This window comes from Periophthalmus magnuspinnatus, chromosome 11 (assembly GCF_009829125.3).
Source record: "Periophthalmus magnuspinnatus isolate fPerMag1 chromosome 11, fPerMag1.2.pri, whole genome shotgun sequence".
Lineage (NCBI taxonomy): Eukaryota > Metazoa > Chordata > Actinopteri > Gobiiformes > Gobiidae > Periophthalmus > Periophthalmus magnuspinnatus.
The window spans coordinates 3,506,380-3,529,037 of record NC_047136.2 but is presented as its reverse complement, the minus strand read 5'-3'; the positions used below and the strand labels follow the sequence as shown (position 1 = coordinate 3,529,037).

Below are 22,658 nucleotides of genomic sequence, written 5' to 3'. Positions count from 1 at the left end.
GACACGCTCAGAATAACGCGTCTGGTTTGTTTTTTTACGCACAGAAAACGCGCGCAAACACGGGCTTTCTGCAAGTTTTTCTGCGCCGTAGAGAGGAGTCTGGGGGAGCCACACCTGCCTTTAAACGTGCGCGCGCTGGTTTGTGTGGCGCGCGAGCATCAGAGGCAGGAGGAGGAGGAGGAGGAGGAGGAGGAGGAGGGGGAGGAGGAGGAGGGGGTGCAGGGGCATTTTGTGTAACTCCAAGACGCACACAGCTGGGAGCGCGCGCGGCTGGAGGAACCATCACACGGGGGTTTGATTTATCTGTTTACCTTTTTCTCCAGGACGCAGCTGCGGACGAGCCATTCCTCCAGAAACACAACCAAAAAAAACAAAAAACAAAACAGGAACCAAACATGAATTTTGACCAGATCCTCGCCGCTGTTGGAGGGTTTGGAAAATACCAGAAGGTTTTGTACGTGTGGATCTGTTTGCCCAACGTGCTGCTCGCCTTCCACATGATGGTGAGCGTCTTCACCGGGGCCACTCCGCCTCATCTGTGCCGGGACAGACTTGACCCCGGCGCGCGCAATGGCACCGCGGACTTCACTGCGCTTATCCTCAACTCCAGCGACGCACAGGCTTGTCCCGGGTCCGAGGAGGGGGCTCCGGGGGACAGCCGCGCCGCCCCCCCGCGGTGCGTCCACGGATGGGTTTACAGCAACGAGACATTCCACAGCACCACGGTCACTGAGGTAAAAGGACGTGAAGGGACGAGGACTGTGCACTTCTGAGGTTAAATGTGAGGTCTGCAGCCACAGGAAGGACAGAAATATAAAGGTGACGCGTGTGATTATGAGAGAATAAAAAGGACAGTGTTATAAGAGGAGAATAAACACGAGGAGACTCAGAGACACAGAGAGACAGAGACAAAAGAGACAGAGACAAAAGAGACAGAGATAAAAGAGACAGAGACAAAAGAGACAGAGATAAACAAAAACCTGCCTGATAAACTCACACATTTACATATCACATTTACTCTGACACGTGCGAAGAGCTGGGGATGTTCCTTCCTCCCTTCCCTCCCTTCTTCCTTCCTTCCTTCCTTCCCTTATTTCTTTTCTCTTTCTTCCTTCCTTCCTTCCTTCCTTCCTTTCTCCTCTCTCCTTCCTTCCTTCCTTCTTTCCTTCCCTCCCTTCTTTTCCTTCCTTCCTTTCCTTAATTACTTCCTTCCCTTCCTTCTGTTCTTTTCTTTTTCTTCCTTCCTTCCTTTCCTTCTTTTCTTTTCTCTTCCTTCCTTCCTTCCTTCCTTCCTTCTTCCTTCCTTCTTTTCTCTTCTCTGCCTTCCTTCCTTCCTTCCTTCTTTTCTTTTCTCCTCCTTCCTTCCTTCCTTCCTTCCTTCCTTCCTTCCTTCCTTCCTTCCTTTCCTTCTTTTCTCTTCTCTTCCTTCCTTCTTTTCTTTTCTCTTCCTTCCTTCTTTCCTTCCCTCCCTTCTTTTCCTTCCTTCCTTTCCTTAATTACTTCCTTCCCTTCCTTCTGTTCTTTTCTCTTTCTTCCTTCCTTCCTTTCCTTCTTTTCTCTTCTCTTCCTTCCTTCTTTTCTTTTCTCTTCCTTCCTTCTTTTCTTTTCTCTTGCAAAAAAATCAGATCTGATCCTTCTCATATTTCTCTGGTGTTTCTTTTCCTCTTCGTGTCTGTGCAGATGAAAAACACACATTTCATCTCATTTACATGAAAAACTCTCAGTTCATCTTTAACAGAAAAACAATAAAACGTCTCTCTGTCCAGTTCAGGACGTTTCCTTCAGTCCAAACACATAAAAATCATTGTGTGCAGGTTTGAAAACAGAACAGAAGAACTGGACACATTTGATTATTTAAAATCTACTGTTTCACATTTCTACTCAAATTATTCAGACGTACAGACAGTTTCAGTTTCAGTTTCAGTTTCAGTTTCAGTTTCAGAGTCTGGAGCTGATTCCTCTGATGGTTTGAAATGAAAAGACGTCTGATCTTTGTGAAACGATGCACTTTTTGTTCGTCTTTTCTCACCGTTTGCCTCAGACTGGACGTGTGGACAGAGTTGTGTGTCGTGTTGTGTCGACCGGATTGTGACGTGTGTGTGTTTGTGTCGCTCGCAGTGGGACCTGGTGTGTGACGACGCGCGGCTCAACAGTATCGGCTCGTCCATCTACATGTCGGGGCTGCTGGTGGGGTCCCTGGTGTTCGGGTCCCTCGCCGACAGGTACGTCCGGCCTCAGAGCGGGAGCGCCCCTGTGTGTCCCGGTATAAAAAGGCACCTCCAGGGCCACCCCACTTTCCCTCCGGCTCTTGGTAGCGTCGCCAACAGACTTAAAATACCATAACGTCAGAACATTCAGAAACGAAACACGTGACACATTTACATCATCACCGTCTAAATATGAAGATTTATGTCTGTGTGACAAAAAAACAGCGGCCATTTTGAATTTAAAGGGGCAGACAGTTTGGTTTTCTATGACAAAAGATGGAATTATGTTTGAAATTCACAAAAAAGTGTACGATTTTTTTTTCAATTTTTACTACTTTTTACATTTTATACACAAACATAAGACATTAGGTATATGAAGTAAGATATATGGAATTATGTAGGAAAGGAAAAAAGTGAAATAATTAATAATATATACATTTTAATAATATATAATTGTGTAAAATTCTTCTTCTTCTTCTTATTATTATTATTATTATTGTTATTATTATTATCATTATTAGTATTAGTATTATTATTAGTAGTAGTGGTAGTAGTAGTAGTAGTAGTAGTAGTAGTAGTAGTAGTATTTAGTTGTTTTTTTCTTCTTTAGTACATAAATCCATGTATTGTTCTTCATGTATTTAATGTCTTCTGTGCGTAAATAAAATGTAGAAACTAGTAAAAAAAAAAAACAACAACAAAAAAACCTCAAAACCTGTGTCTAGACTTTTGACTGGTCGTGTGTCTGTTTTCTATGACAAAAGATGGAATTATGTTTGAAATTCACAAAAAAAGTATAAGATTAATATAATAATAATATAGTATAAGATTTTTTTCAATTTTTACTACTTTTTACATTTTATATAGAAACAGAAGACATTAGGTATATGAAGTAAGATATATGGAATTATGTAGCAAAGGAAAAAAGTGAAATAATTAATAATATATACATTTTAATAATATATAATTGTGTAAAATTATTATTATTATTATTATTAGTAGTAGTAGTAGTAGTAGTAGTAGTAGTAGTGGTAGTAGTAGTAGTAGTAGTAGTAGTAGTAGTAGTAGTAGTAGTAGTAGTAGTATTTAGTTGTTTTTTCTTCTTTACTACATAACTCCATATATCATTCTTCATGTATTTAATGTCTTCTGTGCGTAAATAAAATGTACAAACTAGTAAAAAAAAAAAAAACTGTCCAGACTTTTGACTGGTCGTGTATCTGCAGATAAAATAAAAGTCATTTAAGGGTCAGTATTTATATTTTCTTTTCTTCAAAAACTCTGAAGTGTCATAATCTCGTTTAAGTTTGACCCTGGAAACAGTAGATTTTTTTCTGTAAAGACTGAGGAGTACAATAAATAAATAAATAAATAAATAAATAAATAAATAAATAAATAAAAGTAAACGTCATTTGAAATACCAGAGGTGGAAGGTAGTGAAGTACAAGAAGTAAAGTGCTGTATTTAAGTAGAATTTTTATGTATTTGTACTTTACTTAAGTACATTTTACAGTGGATACTTTTTACTTTTACTTGAGTACATTTGAGAGAAGTATCTGTACTTTCTACTGCACTACATTTTTGAACAGGACTGAAAAGTAAAAAGTACTTTTCCTATGATTTGAGGGAGTATTTTTATCATGTTTCTGACTAAAGTTTTCGAGTTCAAGCTTCGACTTTGAGCAAAACAAAAATAAAAACACAAAAACACAAAAGAAAACATGAAAAAACTGATTTGTATTGTTACTGTGACCAAAATTTGAATAGTTTTTAATCAATACTTGTGTGAAATACTTTTACTTTTTGCTCTTAAAGTACACGTTCACACAGGTACTTTAAAATTTTTACTTAAGTAGATTTTTCATGTGATACTTTTACTCGAATAACTTTTTACCTTTGTATCTGTTCTTTACTTAAGTACATTTTACAGTGGATACTTTTTACTTTTACTTCACTACATTTGAGAGCAGTATCTGTACTTTCTACTCCACTACATTTTTGACCAGGACTGAAAAGTAAAAAGTACTTTTCATAGGATTTGAGGGAGTATTTTTACCATGTTTCTGACTAAAGTTTTCCAGCTTTGAGCAAAACATAAATAAACACACAAAATTCATAAGAAAAATTCAGAAATTGATTATTGTTGAACAAAACACGTGTCATTTTGAATCAATATCTCCACATTTACACTTGAACAAATGAATGACACTTGTGTAAGTCTTTTTATATGTTTGCACCTCCGGCCACCAGGTGTCACTGTACTTCCTGTTTGGTCTCACTGTGTTTGCTCAGGTGGATCTATTTAAAGACTAATAAAGACTCAGTGCTACAGAGACATGTAGAAAATAAAAAATAATAAAAGAAATAAAATAAAATAAATATGTAGAAAATAACAATAAAAGGATTCTTCACTAAACTCGTGAGTATTAGACTCTTTAAACTCGTCTAACATTTACCGGTAAACTGACACAGGGCCACAGGCTGCTACTCCTGTGAAATACTTTTACTTTTTACTCTTAAAGTACACGTTTAAACAGATACTTTAATACTTTTATGTGAGTAGATTTTGTCATGTGATACTTTTACTTGAGTAACTTTTTACCTCTGTACCTGTACTTTTACTTCACAAACCTGAGTACTTCCTCCACCTCTGCAGATCACAGTATGTTCCATTTGTTCCTCTTCACTTTTGCCTCCATTTTAGATTTTATTCACAAAATGGCGGCTGTAAAACGGCTCGAAAAACATCCAGGGAAATCCAGAAATTGTTAATGACTCTGACGTTTTGAGTTTTTTGGCGGTGTCTGTTTGGCAGTTCTGAAAGTGTGTGTGTGTGTGTGTGTGTGTGTTCACTGCTCATAAAAGGTTAATTTCATGTGTGTGTGTTTGTGTGTGTGTTTGTGTTGAAGGTTTGGCCGGCGCCTGATCCTGCTCCTCTCCATCGCTCTGCAGACGGTTTTCGGCGTCACCGTCGCCTTCGCCCCGAATTTCACCGTTTACGTGATACTTCGGTTTGTCGTCGGCGCCACGATCTCAGGAGTCATCATCAACGCATTTGTGCTCGGTACTGACGCACAACAGAACACACACACGACGACAGAACACACACACGACGACAGAACACACACACGACGACAGAACACACACACGACGACAGAACACACACACGACGACAGAACACACACACGACGACAGAACACACACACGACGACAGAACACACACACGACGACAGAACACATACACACGACAGAACACACACACACACCCCAACACACACACACACACATGACAACAGAACACACACGACAACGGAACACACACACGACGACAGAACACACACACGACGACAGAACACACACACGACGACAGAACACACACACACACCCCAACACACACACACGCACATGACAACAGAACACACACGACAACGGAACACACACTCTCTACTTTGTATGTGGCAGATGATGCAGTATAAATACCCTCAGAGTGTGTCAGCGCTGTGGCGTGTTGCACAGTGTGTGTGTCAGCGCTGTGGCGTGTTGCAGTGTGTGTGTCAGCGCTGTGGCGTGTCGTACAGTGTGTGTATCAGGTGTCGCTCTATAAATACACTCATATCACACTAATTGTTTTGTTCGAGTTATCGTGGTTTTCCGGCTCCGCTTTGATGAAATCCCAGTGTTCCGTTGCCGTGGTTACAGGGTTAATACTCCGCAGGTTTACGGGACAGTTTAATTTGGCGTTTTGCGTGTTTCTTCCGCACACACTTTACCTCTGTCTCCACCGAACGCTCCACACCAGCTCCGTTTAACCCTGACCTTTGACCCCGTTCCTCCCTCCTCCCCACAATCTGTTGTTGTTGTTTTTTAAAGGTACTGAGTGGACATGCACCAAACGCCGCATGCTGGCCGGCATCACCACGGACTACGCCTTTGGCCTGGGCTACATGATGCTAGCGGGCGTGGCGTACTTTATCCGAGACTGGAGAACGTTGCAGTTGGCGATATCGGCCCCCGGCTTCCTGCTTATTTTCTATATATGGTGTTTAAACGTCTCTGTGTATTCATGGATTTGTGCCTGAAGGGGCTCTTTGTGCAGCTCATGTTCTCCTCTGCTCTCTTTCCTGGCATCTGTCCTTCTCCCTCTCCACCTCTGCCTCCTCCTCCTCAGGGTTCTTCCTCAGTCGGCTCGGTGGTTGCTGGCGAATAACAGAACAGACGAGGCCCTGGCGCTGTTGCGTAAAGCGGCGCGAGTGAACGGCCGAGTGCTGCCCCCCAGTCTGCAGGTGGGTCACGGCGACACGTGGACAGAAACTGAAGGCTCAACTTAGAAATATTTAGAGGTTCAAGTGGACGATGATATGAGCAGTGTGTGCCAGAGTACGCCAGCACAGGGCCGGCCCCAGCTTTTAGGGGACCCCAGAGCTGAATGTGTCTCTGGGGCCCCCTCCTGGCTCAGCTGTTGGTGATTCACATTTGACACATTCTGACTCTGCTCTCGTCACTTTGACCAGTTTTATTTGTGTTTATTTGATCAGACTGAAAACATCCAGAACGTCAAGGCAAGGTTTTTAATTTTAGACAGTTTTTCTTCGTTTCTGTTGGATTTTAATGTTCCTGTTGGCGACAGTGGGCTTAAATTTACATTATGTCGGGTCCTTGCACCGGTGTTAACACAAATTTACATACTTATAAAACACTTTTTTTTTTTTTCAACGGAATAGGAAGCTTAAACAAAACATTGAATTTATGTCTTAAATCAGGGGAGTCAAACACATTTTTACCGAGGGCCACATTAGCAAAATAGCCTCCCAAAAGGGCCAGATGTAAAATAAATAACTACCTTTTTAACTTGTTAATTAACTGGCTCTGTATTTATTATTTATTCAAGTTACAAATACTGCATATACTTTTGCCTAGATGTAAAAATATGTCTGTGTAACTGCGTATCTACTGATAAAATGACATTTTAAGACCATCATACCTCTTAATTTACCCTGTCGAGGGCCACATAAAATGATGTGGAGGGCCACTTTTGGTCCACAGGCCTTGAGTTTGACACATGTCTTAAATGAAGACGGGGTGGGATTTAATAAGTTTTCTTCTCACTCCTTTTTGAGCTTATATAAGGGTGAATTTGTGAAATGTACTTTTAAGTGAACCCGATACATGTGCTCAAAATAAATAAATAAAATTAAAAATAAATCAAATGGCTGCCCTCACCTCTGCCCATTTTAAAACGTAGCAGTAGCAGATATTTTAAACTATAGATATAAACCAAATGTAATTGTTTTAGAGGGATATTTAGTCTGCCGTGAACACACAAGCCCAGTGTCCAATAAAACTCGATATATTATGTTATTTTCTATATAAATGCATGGGCTTCTGGGGGCCCCTACTGGCCTCGGGGCCCTCAGCAGCTGCTCAGTCTGATTATAGTCTGAACCGGCCCTGCGTCTGCACTTTATCAGGAGATTAAGGGGGTTTGGAGTCAGATGAAATATAATATTGACTTTCTCTTCACCTTATTCCGGATGTTGTCGTGAGCGGTGCCATCGTCATTTGGTTTTTTTTATTTTGTTTGGTGCTGTCGATCCTGACGGCAAATAGTTTTTATAGGGACTAAAGAGCCGTTTTAAAGCTTCTCTGTGCAGTTTGACTTGTTGTTGCTCAGAAACATTGAACATTTGACACAAACTAACCAACTTTATGTAATATTTAAAACTTATGAAATAGTCAAAACTTTTCCCAAATTCTCCATTGACAGGAACAGGATTTACACTTAACCGGAAGTGTCGCTCCAAATAAAGTGCGGTTAAGTTGCATTCACGGAAAAAGTGGACGGGGCAACTAAGGTTTATGGACCTGGTCTGTGCTCAGGTTTGGAAACATGACGCAGATCCTCAGACGGGTCCAACTGGCTCCAACATCATGAGTGTGTTTAATCTGACGGGACCATAAACCAACTGTGAGACGGGCTCTGGACAGTGAGACGGGCTCTGGACAGTGAGACGGGCTCTGAGCAGCGAGACGGACTCTGGACAGCGAGACGGACTCTGAGCAGCGAGACGGACTCTGGACAGCGAGACGGACTCTGGACAGCGAGACGGACTCTGGGCAGCGAGACGGACTCTGGACAGACTCTGAGCAGCGAGACAGACTCTGGACAGCGAGACAGACTCTGGACAGACTCTGAGCAGCGAGACAGACTCTGGACAGACTCGGGAAAGCGAGACAGACTCTGGACAGCGAGACAGACTCTGGACAGACTCTGAGCAGTGAGACAGACTCTGGACAGACTCTGAGCAGTGAGACAGACTCTGGACAGACTCTGAGCAGTGAGACAGACTCTGGACAGACTCTGAGCAGTGAGACAGACTGAACAGTGAGCTGGTGCATTCTGGGAGGAGACACTGGTTCCTTTATGTAAAAACAACAGGTACAAAAACTCGTTCATGCCCCAGTCCATAAAATTAAATACCAACATGTCCCAATACAGACGTGTGACGCCTGAGGGACTGTTTACTGTCCAGTTATTTTGTCTTATGTGACGTCCGTTTGTCGACGCCGCTGACCCCGGCTCCAACCTGAACCTGTGCACAAACGCCACGAGGAGGAATATGTTTTTGAATAATTACAAAATAAACGTTTTACTTTAGCTGGTGAAAAGAAAAGGTTATATTTGAGCAAACGAGAAGCAGACGTCGTGCTTTTCAGAGTATAAACCGATTCACACGCGTCTGTTCTGGATAAGTTCACATTCTTGAACAGGAGCCGTGTCCAGATTCCACAAATGCAAAGCCACTGGTCACAGCTGGAGTTTAGTGATGCCCAGAGGAAGTCCAAGTTTTTAGGAGCTTGGCGCATGCAGTATATGAGCAGAAACTGTAAAATCTCGTGTCTGGGACTGTGGTGCGATACTTGGTTTTGGTTTTAGGGATTTTTCTTCAATGGAATCCACGTTTTAGGTTGCCATAGTTACACAAGGAAAGTTTATTTGCACAGAAAGTCAAAGTGTTTTACAGAATAAGAAAGACATTAAAATCACAATACAACAAATCAAATCAAAACATAAATCATCATAAAAGTAACATTTAAGGAGAAAAGTGCAGAATAAACCCCTTTCAGTCACAGATAAACAGAACAGTTTGAGTCTGGATTTAAACTGTCAAAGTCGAGGCCTGAGTCACATCTTCAGGAAGAATGTTCCAGGTTTAAATTGAACAAAACAAACACTGATTCAACATGTTTAGTCCTGGTTTAGTCCTGGTTTAGACCTGGTGTAGTTCCGGTTTAGTTTTGCTTTAGTCCCTGTTTAGTTGCGGTTTAGTTTTTTTAGCTGTGGTTTCGTCCTGGTCTTGTCCTGGTTTAATCCTGGTTTAGTCTCGGTTTTTAGTCCATTTTTAGTCCCAGTCTAGTCCTGGCTTACTCCCAGTTCAGTTCCGGTTTCACCCTAGTTCAGTCTTGGTTTAGTCCTTGTTTAGTCCTGGTTTGTTCCTGGTTTAGTCAATTTTTAGTCCCGGTTTAGTCCCGGTCTAGTCCTGGCTTACTCCCAGTTCAGCCCCGGTTTCACCCTAGTTCAGTCTTGGTTTAGTCCTGGTTTAGGCCCCGTTTAGTCCTGGTTTAGGCCCGGTTTAGTTTTGGTTTGTGTGAGATGATTCACGTGGGAGATGATAAATGTTAATAATGTTAATAATTAATGTTGATAATGTTTATGGGTCAGTTTAATTTGTCATTTTGTTTCCTCACCACATACTTTTACCTCTGTCTCCACTGAACGCTCCACGGCAGCTCTGTTTAACCCCGCCCCCTGACCGTTAAAAGTCACGCCAAAAACAACCTGAAAACAGAACATTATCCTTCATTTCCATTACTGTTGTTGTTACTATAAAGCTGTGATGTGTATCTACAGAGGACACTGCATAACTGTATTAGAAAGTGAAAGTGAAAGTGTTTTTTATGCCCAGGTGGAAAAGTGTGTGGTCGAAGGCGGAAGCAGGCGACGTCACACGGCCCTGGATCTTGTTCGTACCCCGAAGATGAGAAAACAGGCCCTCATCCTGTTCTACATCTGGTAATCCCATAAACTGTGTACAGTGGTCTCTCATTTATCTCGGGGGTCACGTTCTAAAAATAACCCGCAATAGACGAAATCCGCGAAGTATCAGCTTTATTTTTTAGTTATTCTCTATGTTTTTGTCTGTAAAACCCCTCACCACACACTTTATACACTTTTCTCACACAGGCATTAACATTTTCTCACATTTCTCTCTCGTTTAATTAATTAATAGTGACTCACGTGTATTTCGCAGTTCCTCTGACCACGCCTTTTTGAGCTGGCGTCGCTCCGCTGTAGTGTCGATCGAACGGAGACTGATGGACAATGGTCTACAGTCCAACAGCCAATCAGGACGCAGAACACAATGCATGCCCATACACTTGAAAAAAGCATGAAAAATTGTGCAAAAAATTCAGAGAAACAATGAAACTGCGATATAGTGATGGACAACTGTATATATATATATATATATATGGACATAGCTAACCTGCTAGCCACTGCGTTTCACATAGGAAGTGATCGCGGACGCGCTTTCTGCTCCATCGACTCTGGCTTCAATTCACTTTCTCTTGAAAAACTGTGTCCTCTCTCTGTACCTGCTGCTGTCAGACTCGTCATTTTGGTCTTAAATGTTCGTATTAACCCTCTACATGATCCTGGGGTTTTTATTTCACTATTGTGTCTGTAAATCAAGATATGAACATTAATAACAGACAAATCAGGCGCCTTGTTTGCCCGTGGTCACTCCCGCTAGCGTTAGCAACAGGTCTGATTGACAGTGTTGCTAAGGGCCTGCTCTCTTTTCAACCAGAAGTTCGGGCGGGAAGGGGCGTTACCTTCAACAGCCTCGCTCTGGATTGGCTCTTTGGTTGCTATGATACTCGTGGTCAGAATTCCTAATATGAAACTCCGCTTCAGATTAGCCGCTATAACCGCTAGCCTCGATGAGCTTCATTTGACTGGAGCTGAACACTGTAGGTCACACTCACTTCATCCACTTCTTTTACACAGTCTATGAATATTCCGATTTCAAGGCCTTGGTAAAATATCATTCCGACTGAACCATAGTCTGCGTGTTTGTTCCCAGGTTCGTGAACGTGCTGGTGTACTACGGCCTCTCATTGGGCGTCTCCAGAATGGGCACGAACCTGTACCTCACTCAGTTCGTGTTCGGGCTGGTGGAGATCCCGGCTCGCTCCATCGTTCTGTTCGTTCTCCCGTTCAGCCGCCGCTTTTCCCAGAGCGGCTTCCTGGCTGTTGGGGGTCTGGCCTGTCTTTTCATGCTCACGGTTCCTGCAGGTAATGTCCGTACAATCAGGTAAACGGAGACTCTTCCTGTGTACGATGTCTGGTTGTTTTTTTTCTTCATAGATCAGTCCAATGTGATGACGGGTCTTGCCATGGTGGGAAAATTTGGGATCACCGCTTCCTTTGCCGTTGTCTATGTGTACACTGCAGAGATATTCCCAACTGTGCTTCGGTAGGAACGTAGCGTGACGAGCTTTGGAGTTTCTCGTGTATATGTGGAATCTAACACATCTCATCTGTCTCGCACCTCTCAGCCAAACGGGGATTGGCGTGTCCAGTATGTTTGCCAGAATGGGTGGAGTTCTGGCTCCTATTATTAATATGATCCACAGCCACAGCCCCACAACCCCGCTGGTTATTTTTGGAACTGCGCCTGTGCTCGGGGCTGCGCTGGCTCTGATGCTGCCAGAGACCGCGGACAAACCTCTGCCAGACACTGTGGAGGATGTGGAGAACTGGTACAAACGGTAAGAGGATACAACACACTATACACACAACTCTACTGTGTATGTAAATGGACATCGCTAACCTGCTAGCCACCGCCTTCAAAATAGGAAGTGAGCAATGGACACGCTTCCGGTTCTATCGACTCCGTCTCCACTCGTCATTTTGGTCTTAAATGTTCGTATTAACCCTCTACATGATCCTGGGGTTTTTATTTCACTTTTGTGTCTGTAAATCAAGATATGAACATTAATAACAGACAAATCAGACGCCTTCTTTCCCTGAGGTCGCTCCTGCTCGCGTTGGCAACAGGTTTGATTGACAGCGTTGCTAAGCGCTCGCTCCCTGCCAAACCAGCATTTTCACATTTGGAATTCCAACATCCAAAGAGCCAATCCGGAGCCTTCCCGCCCGCACTGTTGCTTTAGCAGGAGGCTAACCTGTTGCTAACGCTAGCGGGAGCAACCATGGGGAAGGTAGGTGCCTGATTTGTCTGTTAATGTTCATATCTGGATTCACAGACAAAATAGTGAAATAAAAACCTCATGATCATGTAGAGCGGATTAATATGAACATTTAAGACCAAAATGACGAGTCTGAGAGCCAGAGTCGGTGTGGGGGGGAGGGGCGTTACCTTCAACAGCCTCGCTCTTAGATTGGATCTTTGGCTGCTGTGATACTTTTGGTCTAAACTCCAAATGTGGAATTGGGCTCCAAATTAGCTGCTCTACCTGCCCCAGCCTCGATCAGCTTCATTTGACTGGAGCTGAACGCTGTGGGTCACTCACTTCATCCACTTCTTTACACAGTGATGTTGTGGATAGACTCGACTCTTAATGAGCTTTTTGTCTAATACCTTGAGTGCTTTTAACAGTAGTTTTGCTCGTCAGAGTTCAACTTGTAAAACAATAGACTGTCTAACTTTGTGAAACGTTCTTTTCTGCAGATCAGCTGACACTGACAAACCTAAAGTTCCCGGTGAAACATCTGAATTATCAAACTCAGGAGAACATCAGCTTGAAAGTCAAACGTAGAACTTTGCTTTTTTTTACTGTTCATTTTACAGAAAGTCTGAGCCAAAACTTCAAACATGTCTCACACTGCTCTATGCAACTCACTCTATGCAATAAACTCAGGTTTTACAGTTCACTCAGAGCAAACACAAGGGACTTTTCTGGTGCCAAGCTGGTTTTATATATAACATGTGTGTTCTTGATATAAAATACTCTCAAGACTGAGATGTTTACAGTTTTAAAATTTTAAGCCTTTTGTTTCCTTTGTGTTGATTTGTTTTGTCATATGAACCTTTCCCTCGGACCAGGGGAGAAAACGCTTCAAACGCACAACTGTTTTTCTAATAACGAGAATGTTTTATAACAACATTTTTGTGACGGCAATGTTACATTACAGCATTTTAGTAGCATGGCCTTTGACCTTTTGTAGCATGTTTTGTGTTTCCAGATGTTTAACTGTTTGTACAGAGTGTGCCGACTGAATGCATTTCTACAGTGGCAATGTCAAACTGAATGAGTTTTTAACAAAGAGCTACAATTTAAAGTTTACAGTGAATGTAAATGTGATGCTTGTTTTACAAATTCATGTGTTTACACTTAAACCTTTAAAAGTTTGATATAAACATTGTTTTAGTTTGAAGCTACAGGCACAATCAAAACAGTCTAAGGTGAAAATGTAGCATCAGTTTGGTGACTTCCAACAATATTTTTTTAAATCTGTCAAACTCAGATTGTGTTTGTGGGTCTCATTTACAAAATAAACTTTATTGTATCATTTGAATGCATTGCATTTAAAAACTGTAATAATCAAGTAAATAATAAAGTGACGGCCTTTGGGCCAGACTTAAAATCTGATCAGTTCTGAGTGCAACTTGTTACAAAAATTAAAAATATTACATAAAGCACAAGGCAACAGAGAAGCCGACATGTACAACAGTGTCACGCAGCTACAGTGGCTTTAGGACAAAACCTAAACGTCCTTCCTCTTTAGGACATGACCCAAACCTCCTCAGGCCAGAGTCACAAATGTGGCGTCTGTGGTCACTCCACAGTTGTTGTCCTTCATAGACATGAGGATATATCCATCGTTGCCCCAGTAAGTGGACCAGGAGTTCTTAATCAACCAGTACGGCTCCCCGTCGAGGCTGCCATATCCCACGGCCAGCACAGCATGATCCAGGGCATCTGGGGTATTTCCTAAAACATTAAAAATGTCAGATTTGAACTAGTAAAATCCACCCTGTAACATGTTAGTAAACTGTAAAAACTTACCACAGGCAGGTTCATAGTAGACGCCGTGGCTATAAAACACAAAGGATCGGTGGGCAGCGTCGATACTGACGGCGACAGGGCCATTTTTGAACAGAGCGACTTTGAGAGCGTCTGCGTCGCCCGAGGTCACGTTGGTGTAGCTCTGAATACGAGCTGTGAGCTGGGAATCGTTCAGGTGACAAAACCCATTCTGTTCCAGCAAAAGACAAACATTATTGGAATATTTTAACAAGTTACACAAACAGGAATCTTTCACTGTGTGTTGCCAGAGTCCAACAGAAAACATCTGCAGCTGTGCCATTATTTAAAAAGAGCAGAAAATCTCACCATGCCCAGATAAGCTCCGTATGTCTCAGTTGTGGCGATGCCTCCGTGTTTCATCATCCACTCGTAGGCTCTCCACTCTTCTCCTCCATCACAGCCGTTATTGCCAAAACCCCAGGAGCAGTCGACCAGAACCTGCTGGGACAGGATCTGCAAGGACCCAGTCTGCAAAACAACAAAAAACATCAGTACAGAGTCAGGCTGTTTGGACTCACTCAATGATGTCATGTTTGCAGAGTTAAAGGGGCCATAAACATGCAAAAAGAGTCAAACACTGCTGTAGTTCATTTAAATGTGTGTTCTAAAGTTTGCAGTTTGTTTAAATGTGAGGAATATTTGAGTGAACTTGTAAATTGTGTAACAGAATCAGTAGAAATCCTGTTGTTCAAGCTCAAGCATCAACACTGGATTTTAAACCAGATGAGGTCTAAATTTTGTCACTTGAATTGGGCGTGACCAAATCTCACAATTAACTGGCTCAAAGAGTTTCCCGGCAACGCATAAAAAGGAATTTCACTGCTTTCACGGTACAAGGCCCAAAGCGACGTCTACTGTTGTTGTCATCTCGCTGTGTGACGCCATGTGCAGCACCAGCTCATTCTCATGTTAATGTGGAAATGAGGCAAATAACTGTGGGCCTCCTACAGTGGGGCAAAAAAGGATTTAGTCAGACACCAGTTGTCCAAGTTCTCCCACTTAAAAAGATGAGACGCCTGTAATTTTCATCATAGGGTCACTTCAATGATGAGAGACAGAATCAATCCAGGAAATCACATTGTAGGTCATCAAATATTCATTTTACTAAAGGAATTTGCCAGTTCATTCATTAAAAATCCTACAAACAACCAAGATTTCTGGCTCTCACAAACCTTTAACTTCTTTTTCCTCTGTCCTCCACTCATTACCTGTATTAATGGCACCTGTTTGAACTCATTGAGGACAGAGGAGCCTCTTAAAGAAGAAATCTTGCTTGTTTGTAGGTGACCAAACACTTATTTGACCATGAACTTTACCAATTAATTCAATGTGATTTGCTGGATTCTTTCTCCCCATTCTGTCTCTCATAGTTGAAGTGAACCCTATGATGAAAATTACACACCTCTTTCATCTTTTTAAGAGGGAGAACTTGCACAATTGGTGGCTGAGTAAATACTTTTATGCCCCACTGTATGTGAACTGTAAGAAAGAGTGACTTTTTATTATGTTCTTTCCTCTTAAGCAAAAAACAAAAAAACAAAACCCCACATATATACAACATAACAGCCATGCCAAAACATTAAGGATAGTTCTTACTTCACCTTCAGAAAAAGTGCGCCCTCTATTGTTCCAGTGGTGGCAAAGCTCCAACATGAACCACAGATGGCCTGGTCCTTCACCGGAGTCACAGCACCTGACAAGAAAACACACACACTCGATATAATAAATGCGTTTACAACTATTCTCATTGCTTAAGATGACACTTACCATAGAGTCTCCAGTCGAGGGAGTCTGGCACCTTCACGCTGCTGTAAACTTTAGGAAAAGGAAGCCCTTGGTTTGGAGTTTTGCTGCTTTTCCTTCCTCTCATCACAGACAGTTCTGACATGGTGCGATCCGACAGAGAGTTCAGGGCGAGCGTGTAAGAGAGGCCGGCTCTGTTCTTGGAGTGGACGTACCTAAAAATTTGATTGTTTGAACCAAGAGTGACGTGACATGAGAAAACTGGGTGTTTATTTTTTTTATATATTCCTGTAATGGCTTCACTTACCGAAGATTATGGACAAAAGCGTGCTCCCTTTCCTCGTGTTCTCTTTCACTGCTGTACTGCCGCTGAAACTTGTCTTTGAAATGGTTAAATACGTGCTGCGTGTGGCCCTCTGCGGACGTGTGGATCAGTTCTTTCATCGGATTGGCCAGTATATGGTGCTCCACTCCAGGCCCAGGGAATCCTCCACAAGTCATGCCTAGAAGTAAAAATAAACAAAGTATTGAACCTTAAAAACAAAAAACACAACACACAACCAGATATTTACAGTATATTCCTTTTTGTTTTTTGGCTTTTGCACTTCATTTTTTATCTTTTTTGGGGTGTATGGATCAAAATAAATCAGGATGGAAGGATCGAGAAGAGAAATAAATACAAAAATAGTGAGGGAGCGGAGGAAGAGGAGGGACAGGAGTGAGGGAGTGGATTAAGAGGAGGGAGCGGAGTGAGTGAGGGGAGGGAGAGGAGGGACAGGAGTGAGTGAGGGGAGGGAGAGGAGGGACAGGAGTGAGTGAGGGGAGGGAGAGGAGGGACAGGAGTGAGGGAGGGGAGGGAGAGGAGGGACAGGAGTGAGGGAGGGAGAGGAGGGACAGGAGTGAGGGAGGGAGAGGAGGGACAGGAGTGAGGGAGGGAGAGGAGGGACAGGAGTGAGGGAGGGAGAGGAGGGACAGGAGTGAGGGAGGGAGAGGAGGGACAGGAGTGAGGGAGGGAGAGGAGGGACAGGAGTGAGGGAGGGAGAGGAGGGACAGGAGTGAGGGGAATGAAGGAGAGAGGAGTGAGCAAAGTGAGGGAGCAGAGAGAGAGAGGAGGGACAGGAGTGAGGGAGGGAGAGGAGGGACAGGAGTGAGGGGAATGAAGGAGAGGAGCAAGGGGAGAGGAGTGAGCAAAGTGAGGGAGCAGAGAGAGAGAGGAGGGACAGGAGTGAGGGAGAGGAGGGAGGAGAGAGGAAAGTTAAAGAGGGGAGTGAGGGAGAGGCGGGACAGGAGTTAGGGAGAGGAACAAGAGGAACGAGGGCAGCCAGGGAGAGGAGGGAAGTGAGGAAGAGGAGTGAGGGAGGGAGTGAGGGAGAGGAGCAAGGGAGTAGAGTGAGAGAGAGGAGTAAGGGAGCAGGGGGAAGTGGGGCAGCGACAGTAATGAAGAAAAAAAGCACACTTTAGAACAATGGCACAAAGTCATTTCCAGATACCTTCAGGCAGAGAGAAGACTTTGGGGTCCACATGAGCGCTGTACTCTTTGTAGTCCACCAGGTATTTGTCGTAGTGAGAGCCCAGCAGGGTGTTGTACCCCATCATCTCATAGTGTAAGGGCGTGGCATCAGGGCCACTCTCGGCGCGGGTCACCCACAATGTGTATGTGTTCTTCTTATTACCCACTGTTGTGACGTTCTGCCAAACTTCACACAGAGATCCTCCGTAGTACTCCATCCTCAGAAACTAAAGACAAGCCGGGAGAAGTTTGGTTAAAAAGGTGCAATAGGAAACTCTGTGGTGGAGGGTCAGCCACCTGCTCGTCCCCATGGAGACGCCATCACACTGCCGAATGTTCCACACTAGTAGATGTATCCATCTCTTTTGGGAGTGCACATGACTGATGAACGCTGGGCACAGCAACGTCTGCACTTCCTGCAGCGGCTGTAAAAAAAACTCATCTGCTTCGCCCCCACGAGTCCCTCTGCGCCCCCACGGCTCCCTCTTCACCCCCCCTTTTTTTAATATGAATTTTTAATCTTAATGACTGTACACTTTAGATTATTCTGACATTTTGTTCTGTGTTCACATCTGAATGATAAAGTCTAAGTCCACTGGTGCGAGCAGGCCAAGTCCGACCCCACTCACAGCTGAAATGAGCACTATTTTTGAGCAATATAAAACTTGTAGTTGAATAAATTAAAGATGGACATGTTTAATGCCATACTGTGGACCATTCCAGGCAAAACAACATTTCCATGGAAACAAGCAGGTAGTTGACACACCACCAGAAAAGTTACACAGTGCAACTTGTAGTGGATATTTGACAATGAAAACTAACAAACTAAACGCAACTCACTGCAACATGGGGACATGGTTTCCACAGAAAAAAAACATAATAAAAAAATCAACATCCACGCCCAGAAATGTATTTTTGTAGGTTTATTTCCATGTACGCAGGCAAATAAACAAGTTTACATGCTCAAGGCCCAACCACCGCCGCACCTGTCGACTGGTAAAAACAAGTCCCGCCCAGGTGCATTCTGGTCTATGTGAACCACCCACCTGTATCTCCCAGGTGCCCCACAGACTAAACCAGAACAGAAAACATGCTAAGGTAAACTGTAGTAAATTAGACTAAACAATGAGAAAAACATAAGAAATATTAACAGCAGAAATGTATGTATTAAATATGCAAACTAACTCATCATTAACCACAATAAGTGAACATCTTGAGTGATCTACAGAGTTTTCCTGTACATGGCGCCATCATGATTTCACCTTCTGTTCTCTCCTCTTACCTGGAAGCCCTGTACATCCGGTAATGATGTTTGTGGTTTGATGAGATCATCTTTGGTTCCATTAACCTGAAAACACTTCATGACATTGAGCTCGGTCTCTGTGGTCTCTGGGCTGATCTTGTACGAGGTGCCATACTGCTGACCTGCCCCCAGCTGGTACGTAGAAACTTGACCTTTATGAAACAACAAAAGCAAATTATTTTTACTTTACTTTGGCAAACTGGTTATGTGGTCGGCCTTTGTATATTCATAAAAACATGTCTGTGTGATCACTCAGTCGTCCAGGTGTGAAATATTCAAATCTATCACTGGACAAAAGTTTTAGAGTAAACGTTTGGCTGCTCGTCCAAGCCGCTTCTTCAGTTCTGGTCAGATTACTGCTGGACACTGCCTTATATCTGTCTGAAGGAGGCGCCAACTACATGGACAAAAACATACAGTGGGACCAAACACTAATGAAATATAAATGTAAACTACTGACTTTGAAGAAAATTATGAAAAATAATCTTTAAAAAAATATCCTTCTCATTATTCTGGCTTTTAGCAAATAGAAATAATTTTGTTAATCCTAATTGACCTAAAACTGGAAAAGTTTAGTCTGATTTCATGTCAGACAGAGAGAAAAAAAACATGCATGTGCCTTTTTATATGGTGTATGTGAACTGATTTTAACTGTATTTGTTTACAGTTTGTTAGCAAAGTCTATTGAACTACACAAGTGTGAGCTGTGCCCAAGTCATATTTAGTGTAATCATTCAGGCCCCTAATGGCTGCTCTCACACATATTAGCATACTGGCTTTCACTATTGTTCACCTTGTTTTAACTTTTGGCTTTTACTATCCATCCTCAGACCTAAATCAAATCTGTCAGCTCCACAAAATGTTGTAGGAGTGAAGATGTTTGGCTGAGTCATATTTAGTGTAATCATTCAGGCCCCTAATGGCTGCTCTCACACCTATTAGCATACTGGCTAATAACAGCCCTATTGTTTTTTGTTTTGGTTTAGGTCTGAGGATGGAGATGATGTCCAAGGCCCCAGTCCTGTTCAGGGATGGATTGTCTTTCCTAACAAAAATAGCTTCTTTAAGTCTCCTCTCAAACCATTTCTTTTCTCTGGCTCAGCTCTGTACCCAACTATGTTCAAAGGAGTGGTTAGTGTCTTTGAGATGGAAATGCGCAGCAAACTGGGGTTCAGAGGAGCTCTCTCGATGGTGTTGGAGTGTCCGTTTAGTTTCTCCAGTGTAACGCTCACTGCATTCTTCACTACACTGAATGGAGTAGACGCATTACTTTGTCTGTGGCTCTGTCAACTTTTTGCCCAGTGACAGATTTGAATTTGTCCTTTACCATCCATAAAAGGAAAGTTGCAAGAACATTAGTGCTTACTCATTGTTTTTCATTTCTGTGTTCAAGTGCCTTTACGGTCCAGTCACACGGGTCTGACACAAGTGGTTTTTGGTTTCACATCAGCGATCATGTGACACGTCCTGACTCAGGTTTTGGCTCTGCTCCTGTATCTTACCGTGATAGTAGTCAATCCTACTCGACTTGGCGTCCAGGTCCAACCAGGCCTCGAACGGCTCTATGATCTCAGCGTACGGCAGTGAGATTACACCTGTGAAGAACAACGGAAGCAAATAAAATGAGGCCGGTCATGATAAACACTATATCGACTTATCGTTCAGTAGATGTTAGATGGAACTATAATTTCTGGGTCAATTGCCTTTCATGGGTACTTTTTCTTTGTGCTAATGGGGAACAGTTTGTGATTTTTCTGTACTACAAAAAGATTAGTTGAATACATAACCCCATTATACATTTAGAGTAGTTTATTGGGGATAATGCTGCTTTAGGGTAATCGTGTCAGTGGCATAAATACATTTACTTCAGTGATATGTCGTACTTTAAAATGCGTTATTGTGACAGCTCTACACAATATCATATACAAAGTGATTCAATTTAAGTTGACAATGCAATCTTTTACCTTTAACATGATACGTTTTTCCAAAATCTGGAAGCGAAGGGACGGCTTTCCCCTTGACACCTACAAAAAACACAGCCCAATATGAAAATGTAATAAATTTAACACACGCAGAAATCTTTGCTGTTGTTTTTGTTTCGTGTTCAGACTCATGTGGTGTGAAATGAGCTGCAAAATTCATAAATGAATGAAAACAAAGTTAAGCAAAGTATTCCAGACTGAAAACAAATGCAGAGGACTAAATAAACAACGTATTTTCGACTTTTTTTAATGAATTTATTGAACAAGCATACAAAGTTAAATAAGTAGTATATGCCATATGCCAGGGATTTCAGATATTTTTTATTGTGTACTGTTTTTATAGCCTTTTTGTTAGTGGAGCCCCTTAAAAGTTTTATATAAGAAAGAGAAAAACAGTATAGAAATGTGCAAAATTAGCTTTTTGATTGCTTTGCTTTGATTTACATTTGTGCAGGTAGAATTTTGCCAAACATAATTAACAGATTTATAATGACACCGGAGTTTGTTTTTGTTTGCTTGCAGAAGAAACAAAATCCCACATTCTCCCTTTTCAAAATAAAGTCCTTAAGGAGGTATCCCATGATGCATCTGCTCAAGTCTTTCCAGAAAAACATGGAGAACAAGCAGATCCAAAAAGATGCTTAACAGTCTCACAAAAAGAGCACTTCACATAAATGTTTCTCTTAAATTTAACCATATTAGTGATTAACAGGATCATATTTATGGGTCATTTTAAAATAAATCTCTTTCACCTTGTTGTTTTGGACTTACCTATGACAATGCACAAAAGGGAGACCACGACATGTGTCCAAACTTGCATGGTTTCTATTGACTAAACGCAAAAAAACTATCAAAACTAAACCATGAAGTCCGAACTACGACAACACGACCGCCGCCATACAACAAACAAAAGTTAAAAACCTCCTACGACATCTGCAAACAGCAATTTATTGGGAAATTGCTGAACCAGGAAACTGATATCACATTTAACCAATCACAGCAAGAGTACACAAAGAATCAGCCAATCAGCGGCAAGGAGGCGGGTCCTCAATATCAGAGTCATGTGATTAACGTCATATGACCTAAATTGTGTTAACGTTTTTGATCGATTCCTAAGAACTTTGATTAGATTTTTATTTTTTAAATCTTGTAATCAGTTAACTATAGTCTAGAGTACGGAACAATATTGTTTAAATGTAAATGTCTTAAATAATTCGTCAAGATAAGACACTGGAATGTTCAAATATAAGCAAACAGCAGGTCTAGTTTAAGAATTTACACGGAAAGCTGCATGATTTTTGCAATGGAGCTCAAAAGTGACAGCCTTCTTGTTTCTTTCATGTATGGACAAATTGGATTTATTATTAAAAAAAAAAAAGCCCTATATTTTTATTTATTTATTTATTTATTTTAATTAGCAACATAGTCCCCACCTTACGTTATTTTAGTTTTTTCCAACTGCAAATTGAGCCATTGATATATATTGTATTTTGTATTTCCCATTCATTTTTCCCATAGTCTTTTCGAAATATTAAGAATTCAAGGGAATCGCGTGGGCTAACTAGCTACCTGCTAACTAATATCCATAAAGCGGGTGTTTTAAGTCCAAAAAGGCCGTTTAAAATGCAAGATTCTGTGAAATATTTTAAGAACTTCAATGGTCATTGTTGGCAGTTAATTTATTGCAATACACAAACACACCGCTAGAGGTCACTATCACACACCACAATGGGCTCCTACAAAATTTACGTGTCAGCCTCAAAACATGCACTCCTTTGAAAATTCCCCATAATGCCACA

General features: G+C 42.0%; 2 protein-coding genes across 2 annotated transcripts; one reads left to right on the top strand and one right to left on the bottom strand.

The window, feature by feature from the left end:
• The first annotated feature begins 381 nt into the window (after positions 1-381).
• On the top strand, positions 382-13,874 carry si:dkey-166k12.1 (solute carrier family 22 member 6-B). Its single transcript, XM_055225383.1, has 10 exons — positions 382-734; positions 2,119-2,222; positions 5,117-5,271; positions 6,078-6,246; positions 6,376-6,490; positions 10,172-10,278; positions 11,351-11,562; positions 11,635-11,743; positions 11,826-12,038; positions 12,962-13,874. Exons 1-10 carry the CDS (start codon positions 396-398, stop codon positions 13,047-13,049), a joined length of 1,611 nt encoding a protein of 536 aa, XP_055081358.1. The 5' UTR covers positions 382-395; the 3' UTR covers positions 13,050-13,874.
• Positions 13,035-21,868, bottom strand: zgc:110239 (uncharacterized protein LOC550326 homolog). Its single transcript, XM_033975071.2, has 11 exons — positions 21,631-21,868; positions 20,842-20,901; positions 20,380-20,472; positions 18,857-19,029; positions 17,555-17,801; positions 16,372-16,567; positions 16,089-16,279; positions 15,923-16,014; positions 14,628-14,789; positions 14,301-14,490; positions 13,035-14,225 (listed from the first exon to the last, which is right to left on the bottom strand). The coding sequence occupies exons 1-11, from the start codon at positions 21,677-21,679 to the stop codon at positions 14,038-14,040; spliced, it is 1,641 nt and encodes a 546-aa protein (XP_033830962.1). The 5' UTR covers positions 21,680-21,868; the 3' UTR covers positions 13,035-14,037.
• Positions 21,869-22,658: the final 790 nt, after the last annotated feature.

Coding starts and splice junctions, on each gene's coding strand:
- si:dkey-166k12.1 (XM_055225383.1), top strand. CDS start 396: ATGAATTTTGACCAGATCCTCGCCGCTGTTGGAGGGTTTGGAAAATAC. Junction 2,223..5,116: donor TTCGGGTCCCTCGCCGACAG/GTACGTCCGGCC, acceptor TTTGTGTTGAAG/GTTTGGCCGGCGCCTGATCC. Junction 6,247..6,375: donor CTGCTTATTTTCTATATATG/GTGTTTAAACGT, acceptor CCTCCTCCTCAG/GGTTCTTCCTCAGTCGGCTC.
- zgc:110239 (XM_033975071.2), bottom strand. CDS start 21,679: ATGCAAGTTTGGACACATGTCGTGGTCTCCCTTTTGTGCATTGTCATA. Junction 16,015..16,088: donor CCTCGACTGGAGACTCTATG/GTAAGTGTCATC, acceptor TTTTCTTGTCAG/GTGCTGTGACTCCGGTGAAG. Junction 14,226..14,300: donor CTACTATGAACCTGCCTGTG/GTAAGTTTTTAC, acceptor TTAATGTTTTAG/GAAATACCCCAGATGCCCTG.